Source organism: Populus nigra, chromosome 1 (genome assembly GCF_951802175.1).
Source record: "Populus nigra chromosome 1, ddPopNigr1.1, whole genome shotgun sequence".
In the NCBI taxonomy this organism is placed as follows: Eukaryota; Viridiplantae; Streptophyta; class Magnoliopsida; order Malpighiales; family Salicaceae; genus Populus; species Populus nigra.
Window position 1 is genome coordinate 18,974,096 of NC_084852.1, and position 17,400 is coordinate 18,991,495.

Genomic DNA, 17,400 nt, shown 5'->3' on the forward strand with positions numbered 1-17,400 from the left:
CCTTGTTTATTTGGCAGAAAATGATTTTTTTAAAATCATTTTCTAAACTTTCTTATGTTTATTTATTATTGAAAAAATTAGTTAATAAAAAAAAAATTTAGTTAAAAAAAAATTTGACTTGGTTTCCAGGAAATTGTTTTTCTTTTATTTTGGTTGGAAAATACTTTCCAGAAGTTGTGAAAAATTTAAAAATATCATATTATTTGTTGATTATAAAAAATTTGATCCTCAAACTTTTGAATGCTATATATTTTGTTTTAATTTTTATTTTCAATTTCACCTCTTAGAATTTGATTTAATTTGATTTTTATATTAACTTTGATTCTTATTTTTATGATTGTTATTTGCTTTTCTTTTATTATTTTTTTTAATTAAAATTTTATATCAATCAAATTTATTTTCTTATTCTTTTGATTGTTACTTATTTTATTTGAAATAATTTATGAAATTTTAATTACTAGTATTTTAATTTCATTATCTTTCAGTTTTTTTATTTGTTAGATTTGATCTCTATTATTTTAATTATTATTTATTTTATTTGAGATAATTTATGAAATTATATTTTTTTTTCAATTTCATTCTCACTCAACTTTTTAATTTGTAAGATTTGTTCCTCATTATTTAAATAAACTTGAAAAAAAATATTAATAAGTTATTTTTCAGCTCATTTTCTATGACATAATCAAATACTGGAAATTATTTTTCAATTTATTTTCTATGACAATACCAAACATAAAAAAATAATTCACTTTTCAGGAATTCACTTTTCAAAAAACCGCTTTTTACCTTTATCAAATCAAATTATATACTTTCATTTAAATCATTTTGATCCTTTTTTTCAATCAAAGGTGATTTAACCTCTCTATCCAACTTTATCACTAGTTAAATGGTGGCCAGAAACCATTGGAGATCTAGCATGGTTGACAAGCAACTCCATATTATTAACATGAAAAAATAATTTCTTATTAACATATTATTTCAGAAGTAAATGATTTACTTAAAACTCAATCAATAATTTTGTTGAACAATGAAAGGGTACAAGGATTTCTATATTGTTAAGGTAAAAAAAATAATTAAACAGCTAGATGAAGGTCACATGACAGATGTCAAATTGACTTTATTTAAGACAGAGGAGTTGATTTAACTTAATATAAAGTAGAGTGTTTGAATTGATAAACATGAAAACTAAAGGGACCATATGTGATTCTTAGACATTAAATTTGGTGTGCTGTTTTTAATTGTGTCCAATAGTCAGACAGAAAATGAATCAAAAGAAGAAGTCTTGTTGTAATAGAAAGACAGCAGCAGGCGTCTGCTTCTTTTTTTAATATAGTCAAACTATGGGCTTTGACTAGTATGAACTGATCACTTATTCGAACTTATCCAGCGGATGTCGTTCTTGGCGGCAGTTGGCTGTGTTGCGTCGGGGCGGGCCAGTCATGGGCAAAGATTTGAAACTTCGCCTGGCCTGTCAGTTTACTTGCTTGTCGTAGCCAATTTTTTTAATTTATTCTAAAATAATATTATTTATTTCTTCTAAAATAATATTATTTTAGATAAAAATAATAAAAAATTTTGATACTCATACCCCGAGATCTAAGCAGAGTTAGAGAACTATATTTACGAGGGCTTTGAGAAGGTTCGGCAATGCTTTTTCGAGGAGAAGTTAGAAGTAGAAATCTTCTAAAAAATAAAAATGTTGGATAGTTTTTAACAATAAGTTGTGGATTTATATTCGAAAGAATGTTTGGTTACTATTTTTGTAGGTCAATCTGGCTTGACCCTCCCGACTTATAACTCGGATTTTGCTTCGGGTCAACTCTTGAATCAAGTTTTAAAATAATGATAATAATTATTTTTATCCATACATTGACCCAAGTCAACCCTTCCAACCCATAACCGGGGCTTTACCCAGGGTCAACCCTCGAGTTAGATTTTAAAACGTTAATAATAACCATTTTATTCTTATGTTGACTCGGGTCAACAATCAACCCTACTTGTGATACGAGCCTAACTCCAGGTTGATCCTCGAGTTGAGTTTTAAAATTATGATAGTAACTATTTTTATCCTTATGTTGACCATTGTCAATAGTTAACATGACTCATTACCTGAGCCTTATATGTGTTTACAGCTAAGAATTGACAGGGTAATGGTTGAGAAAGAAGTGTTAGCTCAAAGTTGGGCTATCCATGGCTCAAATGAATTTTTTTCATTTTAAAAATAGAAATTTACGTAATGTAAGTTTAAAAAAATTTGTTTAGAATCTCTTACAATTCTAAAAGGGTTTTAATATTTCTTTAGGAAAAAAATGATTTGATTTGACAAAGGTATATGATGAGGTGAACTTTTTTTTTTTTTTGTAGGTTTCAAAGCAAGAGATTTGAGTAAAACTCTAGGTTTTGTTGAGAAAATAAATTGTCTTGTTTTTTAGCATTTATTTTGTCAGTATGAATAATCATGAGTAATTTTGTTTGCAATGTCGTGATACTTATGAAACTTCTCTATTTTGAGAGCACCAATTATCGATTTGTAGTCTTAAAGAGTGTTTCAAGATTTTAAAGATTTAGGATCATTGTCATTGTGTCTTTTTTTTCTTTGATTCACCTATTTTTTTATTAGTGTGGGTATCCGGGCCAGTTTGCGCGCATCTCGACTAATCTCATGGGTCTTGAAGTTAACGACCATGTAAGTCTACAGTGACTATCATATTAGCAACCACAAGACTCGAACCTGAGACTACAAGGAGAGCAACTCTCTTAGTCTCAAGTTTTTACCACTGAGTCACCTACTAAATTGTTAGGTGAGGCATTTTTGTTTTGACCTTGACTTGGTCATTTTTTTCTTTTCATTTGGGCATGTTCCCCCACATTTGGATTTCTTGAGCTCTTTGGATTTTTCACAGCATCTTCTCAGTCTTTGATCTTTGAATTTTTGCTTACCCCTAGTGTGAGGTGTGATCTTTAGAATCGACTCTTGATCTTTAGAATTTTTATTTTCTCCCATTGTGGGTTGTGATCCTAGTCAGAGTTTTCACAAAAAAAATATATTCAGGCTCAAATAGGGACCATAAGTGATATATTTTTAAAATAAAAGGATAACAAAGATAACCTTTTATCATTTGAAGCATAAGTGGTTAAAACCGATGAGTTTTGTCCTTATTTAGTGTAATTAATTTGAACTTTTGCATAAAGACTTACGTTTTTATGAATCAATTGCTAATAAATTGAGCTACATGCAATTATGCATATAACTAAAATATGGCCCAAAAGACATGGTAAAGCTTTTTATGCATTTTTCATTTTTTATATCTTAGTTCAAAATTGTTTTGTCACCTTAAAAAGTGAATTGCTTGAATGATACTTTTTCACCTTACAAAAAGGTGTCTAAACATTGTTTTAAGAAAACATCAAATTATTTCTAAAACTAAAAATCTAATTCAATTTTTCAGGATTATTTTGGTAAAATGATTTTTTACAAAACTTATTTGGTCAAAATGTTTTGAATAGAGCTATGAGATCAGTTATGAAAGTTGATTTTATGATTTTTATAAGAGTGAGGATTGCCTCTTAGCATCTTGCATGGCACACCCTGGGGTTTGATCATTTCTATCATGAATAAAGATGCCATTACTTTTTTCATAACAAAATATTTCTTGATTTCAATGCAAAGATTAGACTGTGAAAAGGTATAATCCTATTAAAAGATAAGATTGAGTTTTGAAAACATCTAAAAATAAAACGTGGTCTTAAAGACCTTGTTTACAAAGCTAAAATGACAAAGCATGTTGACTACAACAATTTGGCTTCTTTTCTTTTCAACACTTGAAGCTTTTATAGTCAGCTCTTTTATCCCTTCACATTGTTCTTGGAGATTTTCTAGCCCTTAAATGCAATTCACTCGGCCTTAATAAGTTGAAAAATTTTATCCTTGAAAGAATGATATTTTTCAATATTATACCTCATTAGTCTATCATAATACTCACATGTTTGGTTAGGCTCATACCGTTTCGAGTATGGTGGTCGAAATGGTTTCTGTGACATTAAAGTGATTTGTCCAATACTGACCAATATCTCAAACATTTTTTTAAGAAAAATAAAAATGGTAAGGCCTTCTTGTTCTGTTATGGATGTCAATGAGGTTGTATATTGTTTTAACCAATTGTTAGCTGATTTTGAAGGGATAAGGCAAACATAAATTTTGATAACTAGATATAGGGTTTTGTTGCCTTGGCATCCACATATTATTCCATTGCTTCCTTAGTTGGTTTTGGTTAGATCACAACTGATGGACCTCATTGTCTTTTTTCTTCTTTCTAGTAGCAATTTTACTAGCTCTTATGACTTGCTCAATTCTCTCGGCCACTTTCACTATATCAATGAAGTGCTGGGCTGAAGCACCTATCAGATGATCAAAATAAGGGTTTTTAAAAGTATTAGAAAATAGTTGATTATTTCTTTTTTAAGTAGGGGTGGATTAACTTAAGCAATCTTTTCTTTTCACCATTGAGCATACTTTCGGATGGATTCATGGCTTCTTTTCTCTAACACTAATAGACTAAATCTGTCTGGAGCAATGTCCGTGTTGAACTTGTATTGCTTAATGAAAGCATATGCAAGATACTTCTAGCTTCAAATTTATATGTTATCTGGCCTCATGTACCAATTTAATGCAACATCACTCAAGCTATCTAGAAAAAAATGCATTAACAACTTTTCATCATACACAATTTATGTCATCTTATTACAATAAGATTTGAGATGAGTGGCAGAGCACTAAGTTACGGTGTATTTTATAAACTCAGATACATGGAATTTTTTTGGTATAACAACATTCAAAACTAGACATATTTTGGTGTCTTGGACGGGATCATACAAGTCAACACCTTCAATAGCTTTTACTCTTGCTTCTGACACTGCTATCTTATCATAGTGAACATCATTGGAGTATTTTATCTTGTGGGATTCTTTGAAGAATGCATCCATAGTTATTGGGGTTGGTGTAAGTATAGTTGACTGCATAAATATCATACTGCATTGGGGATCCTGACCTTAGCCAACTATCTTTTCTTCATGTTAAGTTGTAGCCTGAGTTTAGGCAAAGGTCACAAGCTAATTAAATAGACCTTCACTAGATATGTTCCTAAGCATTTGCTCGAGTAGGCTAAAGATGCGAGCCATGTTGATTTTTAAGGAGTAAGTAAGCATCGATGGGCATATTCCTCATCTTTCATATTTATTTGTTAAAGTTTGGTGTTATAAATTTTATGGATTTGGACTTTACAGTGACCTATATTTCAACCTGGCTATGGATACATGACATTTAACCCCAAAACATGAATGCATATATGCTCATATATGGATGCAAATGTATGTACATGTATATCTAATATGGATTATTTTGTTCAAAAAGCTAATCCATGATTTATTCTGTTGAACACAAGTAGAACCCGTAATCTAATGAATATGAAGAGATCTTTTCCAAGTCCTCATTTCAGTTAAATTCCATACACATTAGAAAGTATAATAAAAAGATGGGTATGAGCCTCTTTAATTCATCACATTTCATCAATTCATCAACTTTACGAACTTCAAACTCATCACAATTTGTCTACATTTGAGTAAGTGGGCAAGTTGCTTTTATAGATAATGTATTCAATTGCAAATATAATTGTTTAGATACCAAGCTGGAAATTATGTTATAATTAGAGGACAAATATGTTCTTTTTCCAAAGAATTGTATCGTTGAACAACCAGTGACTGGCAGGTGGAAAACTAGGTTCCCTTAACGATCCCTTCTCTATGGTCCTTTTTCCCTCTTGCTGACATCTTTGATCTTTCTCTTCTAACACAACAAAACAAAACAAAAACAAAAGACTATCTTATGATAATTTAACCTCAAAAAAGCAAACTACAAATCAGCAGAAGTAGAAAAACATTCAACGAACACTTGTAACTTTTACATTCGTCTGTCTTTGCAGATGCTGGATTGGTCAGCTACAAACATCATCATCATCAAAACAAGAACATCATCAAGACCGTTACATTATTGTATTCAGAGAAAACCCAGATTGGATTTCTCATTGTTTTAATAGAATTATCATCCCTTTTTCATTTTGTTTTCTCATCTATGTATATATGTATGTATGTGTATGTATATGTGTAGATGTACTCAAGCAATTTATTGGGGTTTATACTGGCAATGGTTTCCAGTGCCTTTATAGGCTCTAGTTTTATAATCAAGAAGAAGGGCCTTAGAAAAGCCGGTGTTAGCGGTCCTCGAGCAAGTAAATCAAGTTTTTTTTTTTTTTTTTTTTTTGTGAAATGGATTTTGGTTTTTTGCTGAGTTTGTAATGTGATTGAATTTGATTTTGGTTGTTTAAGGTTCTGGAGGCTATGGTTATTTGTTGGAGCCACTATGGTGGATAGGCATGATTACTAGTAAGTTACATTTTTTTTTACTGCTTTTTGCTGCTGTTGTTATTGTTGTGGTTATGGCTATTCAATTCACAGTCGTTTAGAAAGGATTGATTTTTAGGGCATTTTTTGTGGGAGTTGACCCAATTAGGCTATCTGAATTTAGGTGGAATTTGTTTGAGGGATGAATGTTCTTGTATGCTTAGGTTTGATGTATCTTGATCTGATTGATGTTTTGTTGGGGGAAATTGACAGTGATTGTTGGAGAGATTTCCAATTTTGTAGCATACATTTATGCTCCTGCTGTTCTTGTGACACCACTTGGTGCATTGAGTATCATTGTTAGGTAAGGTTTATTTGTAGTTCAATTAGGATCTGTTGTTGTTTTTACTATAAAGCAACAGTTGCATGATTAGTGTGTCTGATTATGTTTGTGTAAACATGGGCAGTGCTGTATTAGCCCATTTCTTGTTGAAGGAGAAGCTGCAAAAAATGGGGGTGTTGGGTTGTCTTCTATGTATTGTTGGTTCTACTGTGATTGTTTTACATGCACCTGAAGAACGGTCCATCAATTCAGTAGAAGAAATCTGGGAATTAGCTATTCAGCCAGGTAGTCCGTCTTCCTTATAAGTGCTAATTTCTTGTTTCTACCTTTCCTCCCAATCAATTTGATGTGATTTTTTTTTTCTTTTCCAGCATTTCTCTTGTATACAGCCTCCGTGGTAGCTATAGCATTGGTGCTGATTTTGTATTTTTCTCCACGCTATGGCCAAACCAACATTTTGGTGTATATAGGAATTTGCTCTGTAATTGGATCATTGACTGTAAGTTTCTTGTAGCCCTCTTGCTAAATGTTTACCAAGATTAAACAAATTTAACACCTTTGGTTTATGCATATGTGGTCTAGGAGCTTTGAAACTTTAATCCTAATGGAACATTTGCATGTATTCCTATAATAATAACTACATGTTGTCTTGTTTTGCAGGTTATGAGTATAAAAGCCATCGGCATTGCTATAAAATTAACCATAGAGGGCATAAACCAGGCCAAATACTTTCAAACATGGATTTTCGCAATGGTTGTAATTACTTGCATCATCACTCAATTAAATTATCTAAACATGGTTAGTATTTTTATATGCAGTTCTAGCACAATGTAGTATTATCTGAATGGTTATATATTTTTGACATGTAGTGCTACATGGTGGTAAGGTGGTGATATTTAACCATTTTCCCTGTGAGAAACATACTTATGCTAATGAAGACTGAATTACTTTACTACTCTAGAAGGAGTTGCTCACCTATCTTCTCACTGATACTTGAATGCATCTATGGCCTTCCTGAGACTAGGACTTTCACCATTGCCTCTAAGCCATTAGTTGTGCATGTTTTTAGGATCTAGGTGGGGGTGTTCACAGACATGCTGATCTTGAGGGATCTGATATCCATAAAGATTTAAAATGATTTATACCTGCGACTTTATAGTCTTACCTAGGACCTATATAGCTATAACCAGAACTATTAGTGTATATTATTTAAGGGACCTAAAAACATCATTTAATTGAGGATGAATATGCATAAAAATCTGTCAAAAATTAGGAATGCTTAGCAGATTCTGTCTTCTTACAATCTTATACATAAAAGAAGTGTTTTTATTTCTTAATTTGCACTAACGTAGCAGTGCTTTTTTGCATGGAATGAAGCTGACTGGACCCTTAGGCATGGACAACGTTTTTTTAATATACAAATAACATTTAATTTTAACAAATTCAACCACTTTGTGCAACATTTCAGCCAATATTTATTATGAACTACAACTAATACACTTGTAGGCAGATATTTTCCTTCCATGAGGGTTTTAGAACCTCAATTGATCTCCATCATATATCTCCCATGATACACCTGCAAGAATTCAATCTAGAAAAATGTGTGGTCTCGTTGAGAATGTGTTGGTGATAGGGTCACACTGTGAATGCAGGTGTTTTTTTCTTTTTGACTTTTAATTCCCTCATCTTAAAAGTTCATGGTTATTTGATGACAAGGGCTGAATAAACTTGGAAAATCTGTGATACTGGGTCCATTAGAAGACGATTCTCTCTCCCTATTCTTCTCGTGCATTTTGGAAGATTCCAAGTCTCCTCCAACAAAATTTAGAGTCAAGATGTTGCATTGCCTTGATTGTGATTCAGGTTCAATACAAGCTGTTTCCTAATGATGTGGTGTGGTTGCAGGCATTAGATACATTCAACACAGCAGTTGTTTCTCCCATTTACTATGCTGGGTTTACTTCCTTTACAATTCTTGCCAGTGCAATAATGTTTAAGGTATTGTTATGTGCACATGCACATGGGAAGAGAGAGAGAGTGTGCGTGCTCCCTGGCTGTGTTTTTGTGTGTGTGTGTGGGTGTTGGGGGGGGGGGGGTAAAGAACATTTCTAACTCTTCCCATATCTTCTCTGAAGGATTATTCTGGTCAAAGTGCAAGCAGCATTGCATCTGAACTTTGTGGGTTTCTTACCGTGTTATCTGGTACTGCTGTATTGCATAGCACGAGAGAGCCAGATCCACCAACCCTACCAGGTAGATTTCTTTTGTACTTAGGTTGGTGACTCTTGTTATATGTTAAAATTGTGACTTAAATGCGTGATTGCTGAGTGTCTCATGTTTGCTTATTGTTCGAGCCTTAGTGCACATGCATCTTATTACTTTTCTAAATAAAAAAATCATATTTATGTAAGAATCATAATTCTGAAAATCTCAGCGATCAATGTTCATTTTATAGAGACAAACATATAGAAAGGAATCAGTTATTAGGAGTAACTGGTAAGGTTTCTCAGTATGATGAATTAGGTAAAGAGAACCAGTGAGGTGATAGAAAATTAGTTGGCTGAGTGTGGGGAGAAAGTCACTCATTCTGTTTGTAAGATGCCAGAGTTTGTAATGAGGACATTGAAGAAAGAAGAAAGGAACATGCAAAAACATTTGTAGGTAGGTGCAGTATATTAGAGGGTAACTAGAAAAGGTTTGAATATTGGTTTGAGGTTCTTGAATAATTTTGAAATGATTTTGTAGAAACTCTTTAGATTATTGCAACTGGCCTGAGATGTTAGCTTCATTGCGGAAGAGACAATCAAGTGTTTTAGGGAGAACAAGCCTCTTTTATGGATGGGAATGCTTCGAAAATCATGAATCAATCACAGGATTTGACAGGCAATGAATCTGAAAAAAAAGGGAAATTGAAATAAATAAAAACAAAGTGCTATGTAAAGATTGTAGAAAATAGAAGGTACCGATCAGGTAGATTACTTTGTTTTTGAAAAATATGAGTTGATCGCTAGCACTACTGGTCATGTTTATCATCACAATTGCTATTGTATTTTGCTGAAATGCCCTTATGAGGCAGGGTTTGGCTAGTTTATTGTTAGAAATTGCGATTTGGGTAGATTACTAACTATAAGGGTGTAATGTTTTACACATTAACAGAATCATGTTTCCAAACCTCTAACAGTGCTGATGTGATCTAATTTTATTTTGCTGGAACAAGTGAACTCTAGCTGATTATGAACTGCAGGCTCTACCTTTATGTGTTTTTAAATTTTCATACCAAGGATGAGATTCAAGTTCCTTTAGGATGGTAGGTTTTTTTCACCTCATTGTAATATCAGTTACTGCGTGGATACCTTTTGATCATGCTAATATGTTAAAAACAAGTACTACATAGATTTTAGTTTCTAGGGTAGCAGAGCCTTATATTAAAGAAAAAGTAGTGCATTTGTCTGATAAAACCGACTATGCAGATCTTTATACACCATTGTCTCCAAAAGTTTCATGGTACATCCAAGGCAATGGAGAACATTGGAAACAGAAGGATGAAGATGGGTCACCTCCTGATTTCATCACAATTCTCCGACAAGACCATTTCAAGTGAGAGATAATATACTTGAGGTGCTACAGTTTTCAACTTGTTCATGGTGCTAAGGCCCTAAGCAGAACAGCTCGAGTGTCTATTGCTTTTGCAGGTGAAAACCATGCGGTAAAGTGTTTTTTTGTTAGGGAATACTTTGTTCTTTCCCCCCTTTAAAGATGGTAATAACAATTTTATCTTGCAGTCTTGTGCCAAAGTTGTTAGTAGTGGTCTCTCACCTTATTTTGATTTTCACTTTTTTGTTCTCTTTTTCAACGTGTAGCAATATTTGATTTCATTCTTCCAACCATGTCCAGTCTTATTGTGTAGGCTTCAGACTGAGCTGGTAGTCTAATTTATTTGATTTTATATGACAAGTATTGGTAAATTCATCTCTTCGGTTGTGCTGAAATTGATTATTTTTCCTTGCTCTCATGATTAGTGCCATAGCTTCTTACTTGCCTCTTACATAGATAAAGATTGATATTTGATTAATTTTTTTTATGTTGAGGAGATCCAAGTCACCTCTACCAAGGATATGTTTGCCATCTGCAATACTTCCATACTCTACCTGTAAAATGAAAGGTCGTTTCGTGAAGAACCACTGAACAATAAACATTGCTGTAATGGTCTCTAATTCCTGCTCTTCTGTGATCCAAGTCAACCAACGGGTCCAGCTCTGCATGTTCTTTAACTTAATGATCTGACAAAAGAGAACTTGAATGGAGTACGGTCTTGCAGTGATATGATCACCTGCTTTGACTCAAGTCTCCTCTACTTCTAAGTGAGAGCTACCCCAGTTATGAAGTCATAAATGCTGACAGTTAGGGCTTGGCACCTTATTGGGTGGTGGATCAGTTCTTAACTCGGCAGGAATCTACAAGAATGGGAGAGAAGCTGGAAATGGCAAGATGGACATGAACTGGAATAATAATCAGAGACTTGACTGGAACCTTTACAGCAACAGAACACAAGAAAGATTAGTTCTTGTTGATATTCATTGCTATAGAACACTACTTTCCAAAAAAAAAACAAGAAACTAGAAAATGATGTTAAAGCGTGAGTTCAATTTTGAATATAGATAAACTAGGAAATGATGAAGTAGATGTGAATTGGAAAGTAACACTAACAGTCACTTATCTCACATGCGTGCCAGTGTAGCTCACCCATTTCTTGCTAATGAACTTGATGCTCAACCAGTACTCATTCCTCCCCTTTCCTAGTGGTCTTGGGTTCAAACTCCTCACCTTGGAAATTTTCTATTCGGTTCTAAAAATGCCAAGAATCTTCAACATTAGTTATTCATATATTCACAAATAACATGAGAACTCAACAGAAATTACACAATAGAATAGGATATCAGTGAACTGCCACCCCAGTTGAATTTCTCATACAGATTCTTACCCCTATGAATACAAGCCCGGTCTGAAACCCTGTAAACCAATCAAAATCTTGTTTTTCCTGTATCAAACGTTCCTTTCTTTCGCCCTCCTATTTCAAAATAATAAGCTACATCTCTATCGATACATCATCATCCGGTGAAACCGAAGGCAGTAGAGAGTACTTGACTCGAAGAGAGATTTTTCCGTTGTCTACATTAAGCTTTGCCCCAGATACAACCCAGTATCCAGGTGAGTCTTGTGGTCCTCTAGTCATCTCTGTTGTGTCAACGAGCTTCAAAAGTTTAGGGGTCTGCGCAGCAACTGGTGGGCCTCCAGCGTACACAGCTGAGTTTATGTTCACGACAGGTTGTGGTGGAGGCTGTTTTTGAGCACTTGAGAAACGAGTGCTGATCAATGTGGATATTATTCCGGATGTCTGGTTCAAGGCAGGGGAACCATCCCATTCAGACGTCGTAAAAGATGTGGCACCGATAACTTTAGAAAATTGGAGCCGCAAAAATAGGACTTTTTTCAAACCAGATTCTCCAACTTCAAACTCAGCTCCAGTGACAATCGAGAGATCATCATCTGACTCAACAGGGGCTGTGCAGATATGCGAGAAACTCTTCCATTTCAACTTCTCATAATATCTTTGGTCAGAGGAGCGATCTGAGATGTTGCCATTTCGTTCATCTGCAAGTTGGAAGGTCTTTGGCAGTGAAGAAAGGTGCTGCAAGTGGATTGCTAAGCAGTTGCTTCTTTTCCCTTCCAAGTACAGTCGAAGACCAGTAACCGGCTTCTTCCCCACATTGACCTGTCATGTATTTTACCAAAAAGATTAGTACGATAGAATTGTGCTGAGTATCATCCACTTTCACTTTTTATAGATATTTACTGCAACTAGGAGAACAGACGAGATGCGGCAGTCAATGGAACCACCACTTTCAGACCAAATCAATCACATACGATGGTTGATATGACTACATAGGAAATGTAGCTTGGTTTGACTTGTATCTAATCTAGAATAATTCTGATAAAAAAAATTAGGATACCTACTTTTCCTTTGTAAAGTGTGTTTTTTCTATTCTTGATCTTCAATGGAAAACTGAGACAAGATTTATGATAGCTTTGAGAGGCAATTACTTTCCAAGGGGCATTATGATCTCATATATGATGACTGACAATGGAATGAGCTTCGTTACTTGAATGGAAAAGAAGGACAATATTGAAAATAACGTTCAAGGCCCTAACGAATGAAAGGAAACAAAAATCCCACAAAGCAAAACATGAAAATCTCACACCATGGTAAGAGCATTACTGGTGATGTATTAACGTAAAGCTTAGGACCCATTAGGCTGAACTGCAAAGATGCATTACTTTGTTGCTTCCTGTCAGGACCAAGGGCAAGCTCACCAAATACCGGTGCCCATTGCCTTGGAAGCTGAAACTCCAAAAACTGGTGTAATTCTTCAATTGGTGGCTTATCTTCACTCGGAAACAGGTCAAACCAAACAACAGTTAAGAGCTGAGCAAACCGGAAAAAATAAAAAGCGATAAATCATTCAGTGAATGAGCGGAAATCCATTAACTTTTTTTTTTAAATAGCTATCATATTTTGATAGAACACCACATGAAACTCATTGTTATTTGTTGATCACTTAAATAAACAGTAGTTCCTGTTCAGCTTTGGAAAGCATTTTCTTCGGCAAGCATCCCATAGAAACGCAATGAATGTGCACTATCACAATCTCAATTCCACAACATGCACTACATCAACATGCAAACTGAGAAGAAATTCCATGCTTACATCGGATATAGAGATTAATGGCATGGGTCAAAAATCCACTCCCGTTGATTCCACTCAGTAATGATGTGATTGGCACAAATGACATTGAGATGATATCAGGTTCAGACTGAACAGTTTGACACCACTCATTGTGTGGTAGGTTTTTAACCATTCCACCTTTACGCTTACTTATGAATTTAATATCCTGCAAAATAAATACAAATTTGAACAGAAGTCAGAACTGGAAAGAGGAAAAAGAAAAAAAGCAGAGTCGATCAAACTGAAATACGAACCACAGCATAATCTATGGGGGTTAAAATCAAATTTAATTATGTCATTTGTGGAATGGTAGGCAGCTAGGAAGCTATTACACATTTCCAAAAGGTGTACCTCAGTGTAGGAAGAAGAGCTGGATGGAAATTGGTCCATGAATGCCAGCCCCTGATGCTTGACAAGCTGGTAAAAAAAAGGACCAAATTAAGCTACCTGTAAAATTTATTGCCGAAAAGTTGTCTTTTGAGTTCACTTGGATTTCATTCATGTCAATTTAAGAGGGAAGGCGTGGATGGACTTTTCTTCATACCTTTTCTCTATCATAAAATTTATCAGAGTTCATGGTACTCCTTCCACCATCAATAAACATTTTGTCAGCCATGTCCTTTAATTTTTTCTGCACATCAACAGGTTGGAGAGGTGATGAATGCTGCTGCTTCATATATATCATGTCCTTTCCCCCCATTTTGATGCCGACAATAGCGTGTGTACCATACTTCTCAATAAACCTGTAAAGAAACAGAGAAGTATGCTCAAAGTTGTCAAGGATACACCAATTATCTGTAATATACAGCGTTAAACGGTCAGAGAAAGTGCATGTCTTTTGAGTTCAGTTGTACAAGGCATATAACCAATTATCAATATAATACGTGTCATAAACAAGCTAAACTTCTACTAATGCAATATACCCAGTTAGTCTATAAAGTAAATGCACATGACAAAGTACAGACACTCCAACAAGGCAAAAAAATATCATAGTTGAATAGCAGAATCAAACTTTTTGGTAATTTACCCCATTGCAGATCCATTATTGATATAGGAAAAGGCAAGGTGATTGATTCTGCAAGCGAGAGATAAGAACACTAACTTTTGTTCAATGAGTGCCTATACCAGCTACATATATGTTAGGCACTTCAGCCATATGTGGTCACAACCATGCAACATTTTATCTTTCTCGAGTTACAGTTACAGAAACTACGCAGCCCAGGTTTTTCTTCAGAAGTACGAAGTCATCTTATTTATAACAAACTCCCAGTGCCTTGTAGATAGGAAACTATTGGGTCTTCTAAACACCTTAGTGTCCATTCCCTCCCTTTATATCAGCAAAGCCATGTAAATAACTCCACACAACAAAACAGGAACTGTACTACTACTACTAAGAGGTCACGAGCATAATAGACCTTGAATAATTGGCCCACATTCACTTCGGCTAACTAACTAGTCTACAAAACAAGCTATATAAAATCTAGAAATCTTTCAAAAACTTCTCCTGTTTGCAAAGTGAAATTGATGATAAAATCCTGTGGTGCTAATGAAATACATAAACAATAGGATTTCTAAAATCCACCATTATTTTCCATCTCATATGTTCAATACTTTTATATAAAGTTTTATTCATTGTTTGCAGGTAGAAATGTATTTCGGGCATTACCCCACTAATTAAGTTGACATCAGGCTATCGCCTCCAAGGATGGTTGTTTGGTCATGAACTTTACATCCGAACTTACAAAAACTTCACACGGTGTTGTAGCTAAAAAATTTAAGACCAGGATCACACAATATGTTCTTGTTATGCTAACTTCAACCAGTAACTGTAAAATTTCCTGGGCTTACCGTGCCACGATTGCTATAATCAATATTGGTGTAATTATATTTTCAGAATCATTACTAGCTTAGAAATGGTGTGCAAATGCAAAAAAAAAAAAGAAAAGAAAAAAAGAAAAAAGCATGCTCTTCTGATCACGTAGCACAACCTGCGATTTGAAGTTATAAATGGACAACCTCATCCTCAGCTCTTTAAACACATGTTCTAGAAGCTGCAGAATCTCACCTTGCCAATGCAGCAGGTTCCCAAGATGACGGTACAGCTTCTTTAACATGATCACATAGCACAATCTGCGATTTCTCTAGTGCAATGCTGTAAAGTGTGATGTTTACACCATCAAAAGCAAGGGCTTTAGTATTGGCAGCATCTTTCTGCCAAACTCCTGAAAATTCAAACGCAGCATTGAAATGGCCCGAAGGAATTTTTCCAGAAAGAGATAGTTCCTGGTTAAACTGCTCTGACATCTACAAGCAAAGGGAAAACACTGTGAACCGATGAATCCAGTCACTTGTATCTTTAACCAAACACCATTTTAAATTAAAACAAATTAAACTTTCTCTTGAATGCAGAGCAATTTTCATATGTACTTCCCAGTTGATCCCATACAATTTTCAACCAACTGCACCCTCAGGCCAGTTTAGACACCTCATTGCAGAAATTTCCCTTTTTGTTTCGACACTGATATTCAAATCCCTCAAATTTGACCATCAAGTCAATCAGAAGCTATCACTAAATTATAAGAAGAAACGAAGAAAGAAAAAGTTCTTAAGATGCCTTAATGAAGCAAAGAACAATCAATCCTAACATTTTTTTTCTTAAAGAAAATTATCTGATGTTACAAAATCAACAAAAAAAATTCAATTGGGCTCATCACTCAAGAGAGACAGCTAAAATTTTAGCCAAATTGTTAACTTTGTTTTTCTTTAAAGCACACACAAAGACAGGTACTTGGACTACAAACTCAATATACATAAACACAACAAGACAGAAACTTGGACATAAGATTTCAAAATAGAGCACAAGTGGACAGCAACATAAGCAAAAAGAACGAAGGAAAGGTGAGTTCTTTTTACCTGTTGAAAAGAAAGAATATCAGAGCTAAACCTCAAACGCTCGCCTTTATCACATTTGATAGATTTAGGAACATTAGGAAGAGAAAACCCGCCAGGAATCACCATATTACGCACGTGCTTATCATCATCATTAATCACTATCAATCTTGGTGAGTTTTTCTTGCAATACTTAAGCCTTAAATCAAAACCCAGATCATATCCCAACCCAATTGCTTCTATAGCTTCTTCTGCAGCTTTCTTTGCACTACTCATTCTTCCAAGTTACAATCTTTCCCTCAAGGCTTTAGATTACTTTCTTTGTTTTTTTGGTTCAAGTCCCATAAAAGATTAAGTCTTTTTGGGGCTTTCTTGTCGTTAACATTGCATTTGTTGTTATTCAACAAAAGTTGTCGTGGTTGAATGAATGCTAAAGAGAATATAATGGTCAAGGTTTGATTTTTTGTGCGTTTGATAATTTTGTTTATAATTCTTTTATTTGGAGCTTCAAGGTTAGGTGTGAAAGTGGCTGGAGATCAAGTCAGAGGTTTTGCGCAGCCTCAGCTACTGCTTTGGTTCTTTCTTTCTTCAGGAAAAGCTGAAACCCACATCATATGCTGCTATTTTAGTTTTTGATGGATAAATGTATCCGACATGTTGAGCAAAATTTCAAGTTCGAGTAAAATATAAGAGAAGAAGTTGACAGTATTATAATACATTATAAAAAAAATGAGAAATAAAAAGTATATTATCTTTAAAATGGATTTACAAATCGTAAAAGGATTATGAATATTAATTAAATAATAAAATAAGAAATTGATCATCTTTGTAAAAAAATAAAAATAAATATACATGGAAATATTTTATCATGATTATCTTTATATTTCATATGCTTTTTTTAATTTATCTTGAAGATTAATATTAAATGATAAGTACATATGATTTTCTTTTTTTATAAATGCATCATTAAAATAAAACCTGGTTATCT

General features: G+C 34.2%; 2 protein-coding genes across 2 annotated transcripts; one reads left to right on the plus strand and one right to left on the minus strand.

The window, feature by feature from the left end:
* Positions 1-5,744: 5,744 nt before the first annotated feature.
* Positions 5,745-10,751, plus strand: LOC133671485 (probable magnesium transporter NIPA6). Its single transcript, XM_062092255.1, has 9 exons — positions 5,745-6,284; positions 6,382-6,438; positions 6,670-6,760; positions 6,864-7,024; positions 7,111-7,238; positions 7,400-7,537; positions 8,645-8,737; positions 8,875-8,992; positions 10,210-10,751. Exons 1-9 carry the CDS (start codon positions 6,164-6,166, stop codon positions 10,338-10,340), a joined length of 1,038 nt encoding a protein of 345 aa, XP_061948239.1. The 5' UTR covers positions 5,745-6,163; the 3' UTR covers positions 10,341-10,751.
* Positions 10,752-11,583: 832 nt separating this feature from the next.
* On the minus strand, positions 11,584-17,015 carry LOC133671475 (MACPF domain-containing protein At4g24290-like). The gene is made up of 7 exons (XM_062092246.1): positions 16,437-17,015; positions 15,589-15,827; positions 14,068-14,266; positions 13,875-13,940; positions 13,506-13,689; positions 13,017-13,183; positions 11,584-12,512 (listed from the first exon to the last, which is right to left on the minus strand). The coding sequence occupies exons 1-7, from the start codon at positions 16,686-16,688 to the stop codon at positions 11,826-11,828; spliced, it is 1,794 nt and encodes a 597-aa protein (XP_061948230.1). The 5' UTR covers positions 16,689-17,015; the 3' UTR covers positions 11,584-11,825.
* Positions 17,016-17,400: the final 385 nt, after the last annotated feature.

What these genes read in the sequence shown, in the direction of transcription:
- LOC133671485 (XM_062092255.1), top strand. Translation starts at nt 6,164, where the DNA reads ATGTACTCAAGCAATTTATTGGGGTTTATACTGGCAATGGTTTCCAGT. An exon ending in AATTAAATTATCTAAACATG is followed by an intron (nt 7,538 to 8,644) that starts GTTAGTATTTTT and finishes GTGTGGTTGCAG; the next exon opens with GCATTAGATACATTCAACAC. An exon ending in CCAGTGCAATAATGTTTAAG is followed by an intron (nt 8,738 to 8,874) that starts GTATTGTTATGT and finishes TCTTCTCTGAAG; the next exon opens with GATTATTCTGGTCAAAGTGC.
- LOC133671475 (XM_062092246.1), bottom strand. Translation starts at nt 16,688, where the DNA reads ATGAGTAGTGCAAAGAAAGCTGCAGAAGAAGCTATAGAAGCAATTGGG. An exon ending in AATTTTATGATAGAGAAAAG is followed by an intron (nt 13,941 to 14,067) that starts GTATGAAGAAAA and finishes TTTTTTTACCAG; the next exon opens with CTTGTCAAGCATCAGGGGCT. An exon ending in CATTAATCTCTATATCCGAT is followed by an intron (nt 13,184 to 13,505) that starts GTAAGCATGGAA and finishes TTCCGAGTGAAG; the next exon opens with ATAAGCCACCAATTGAAGAA.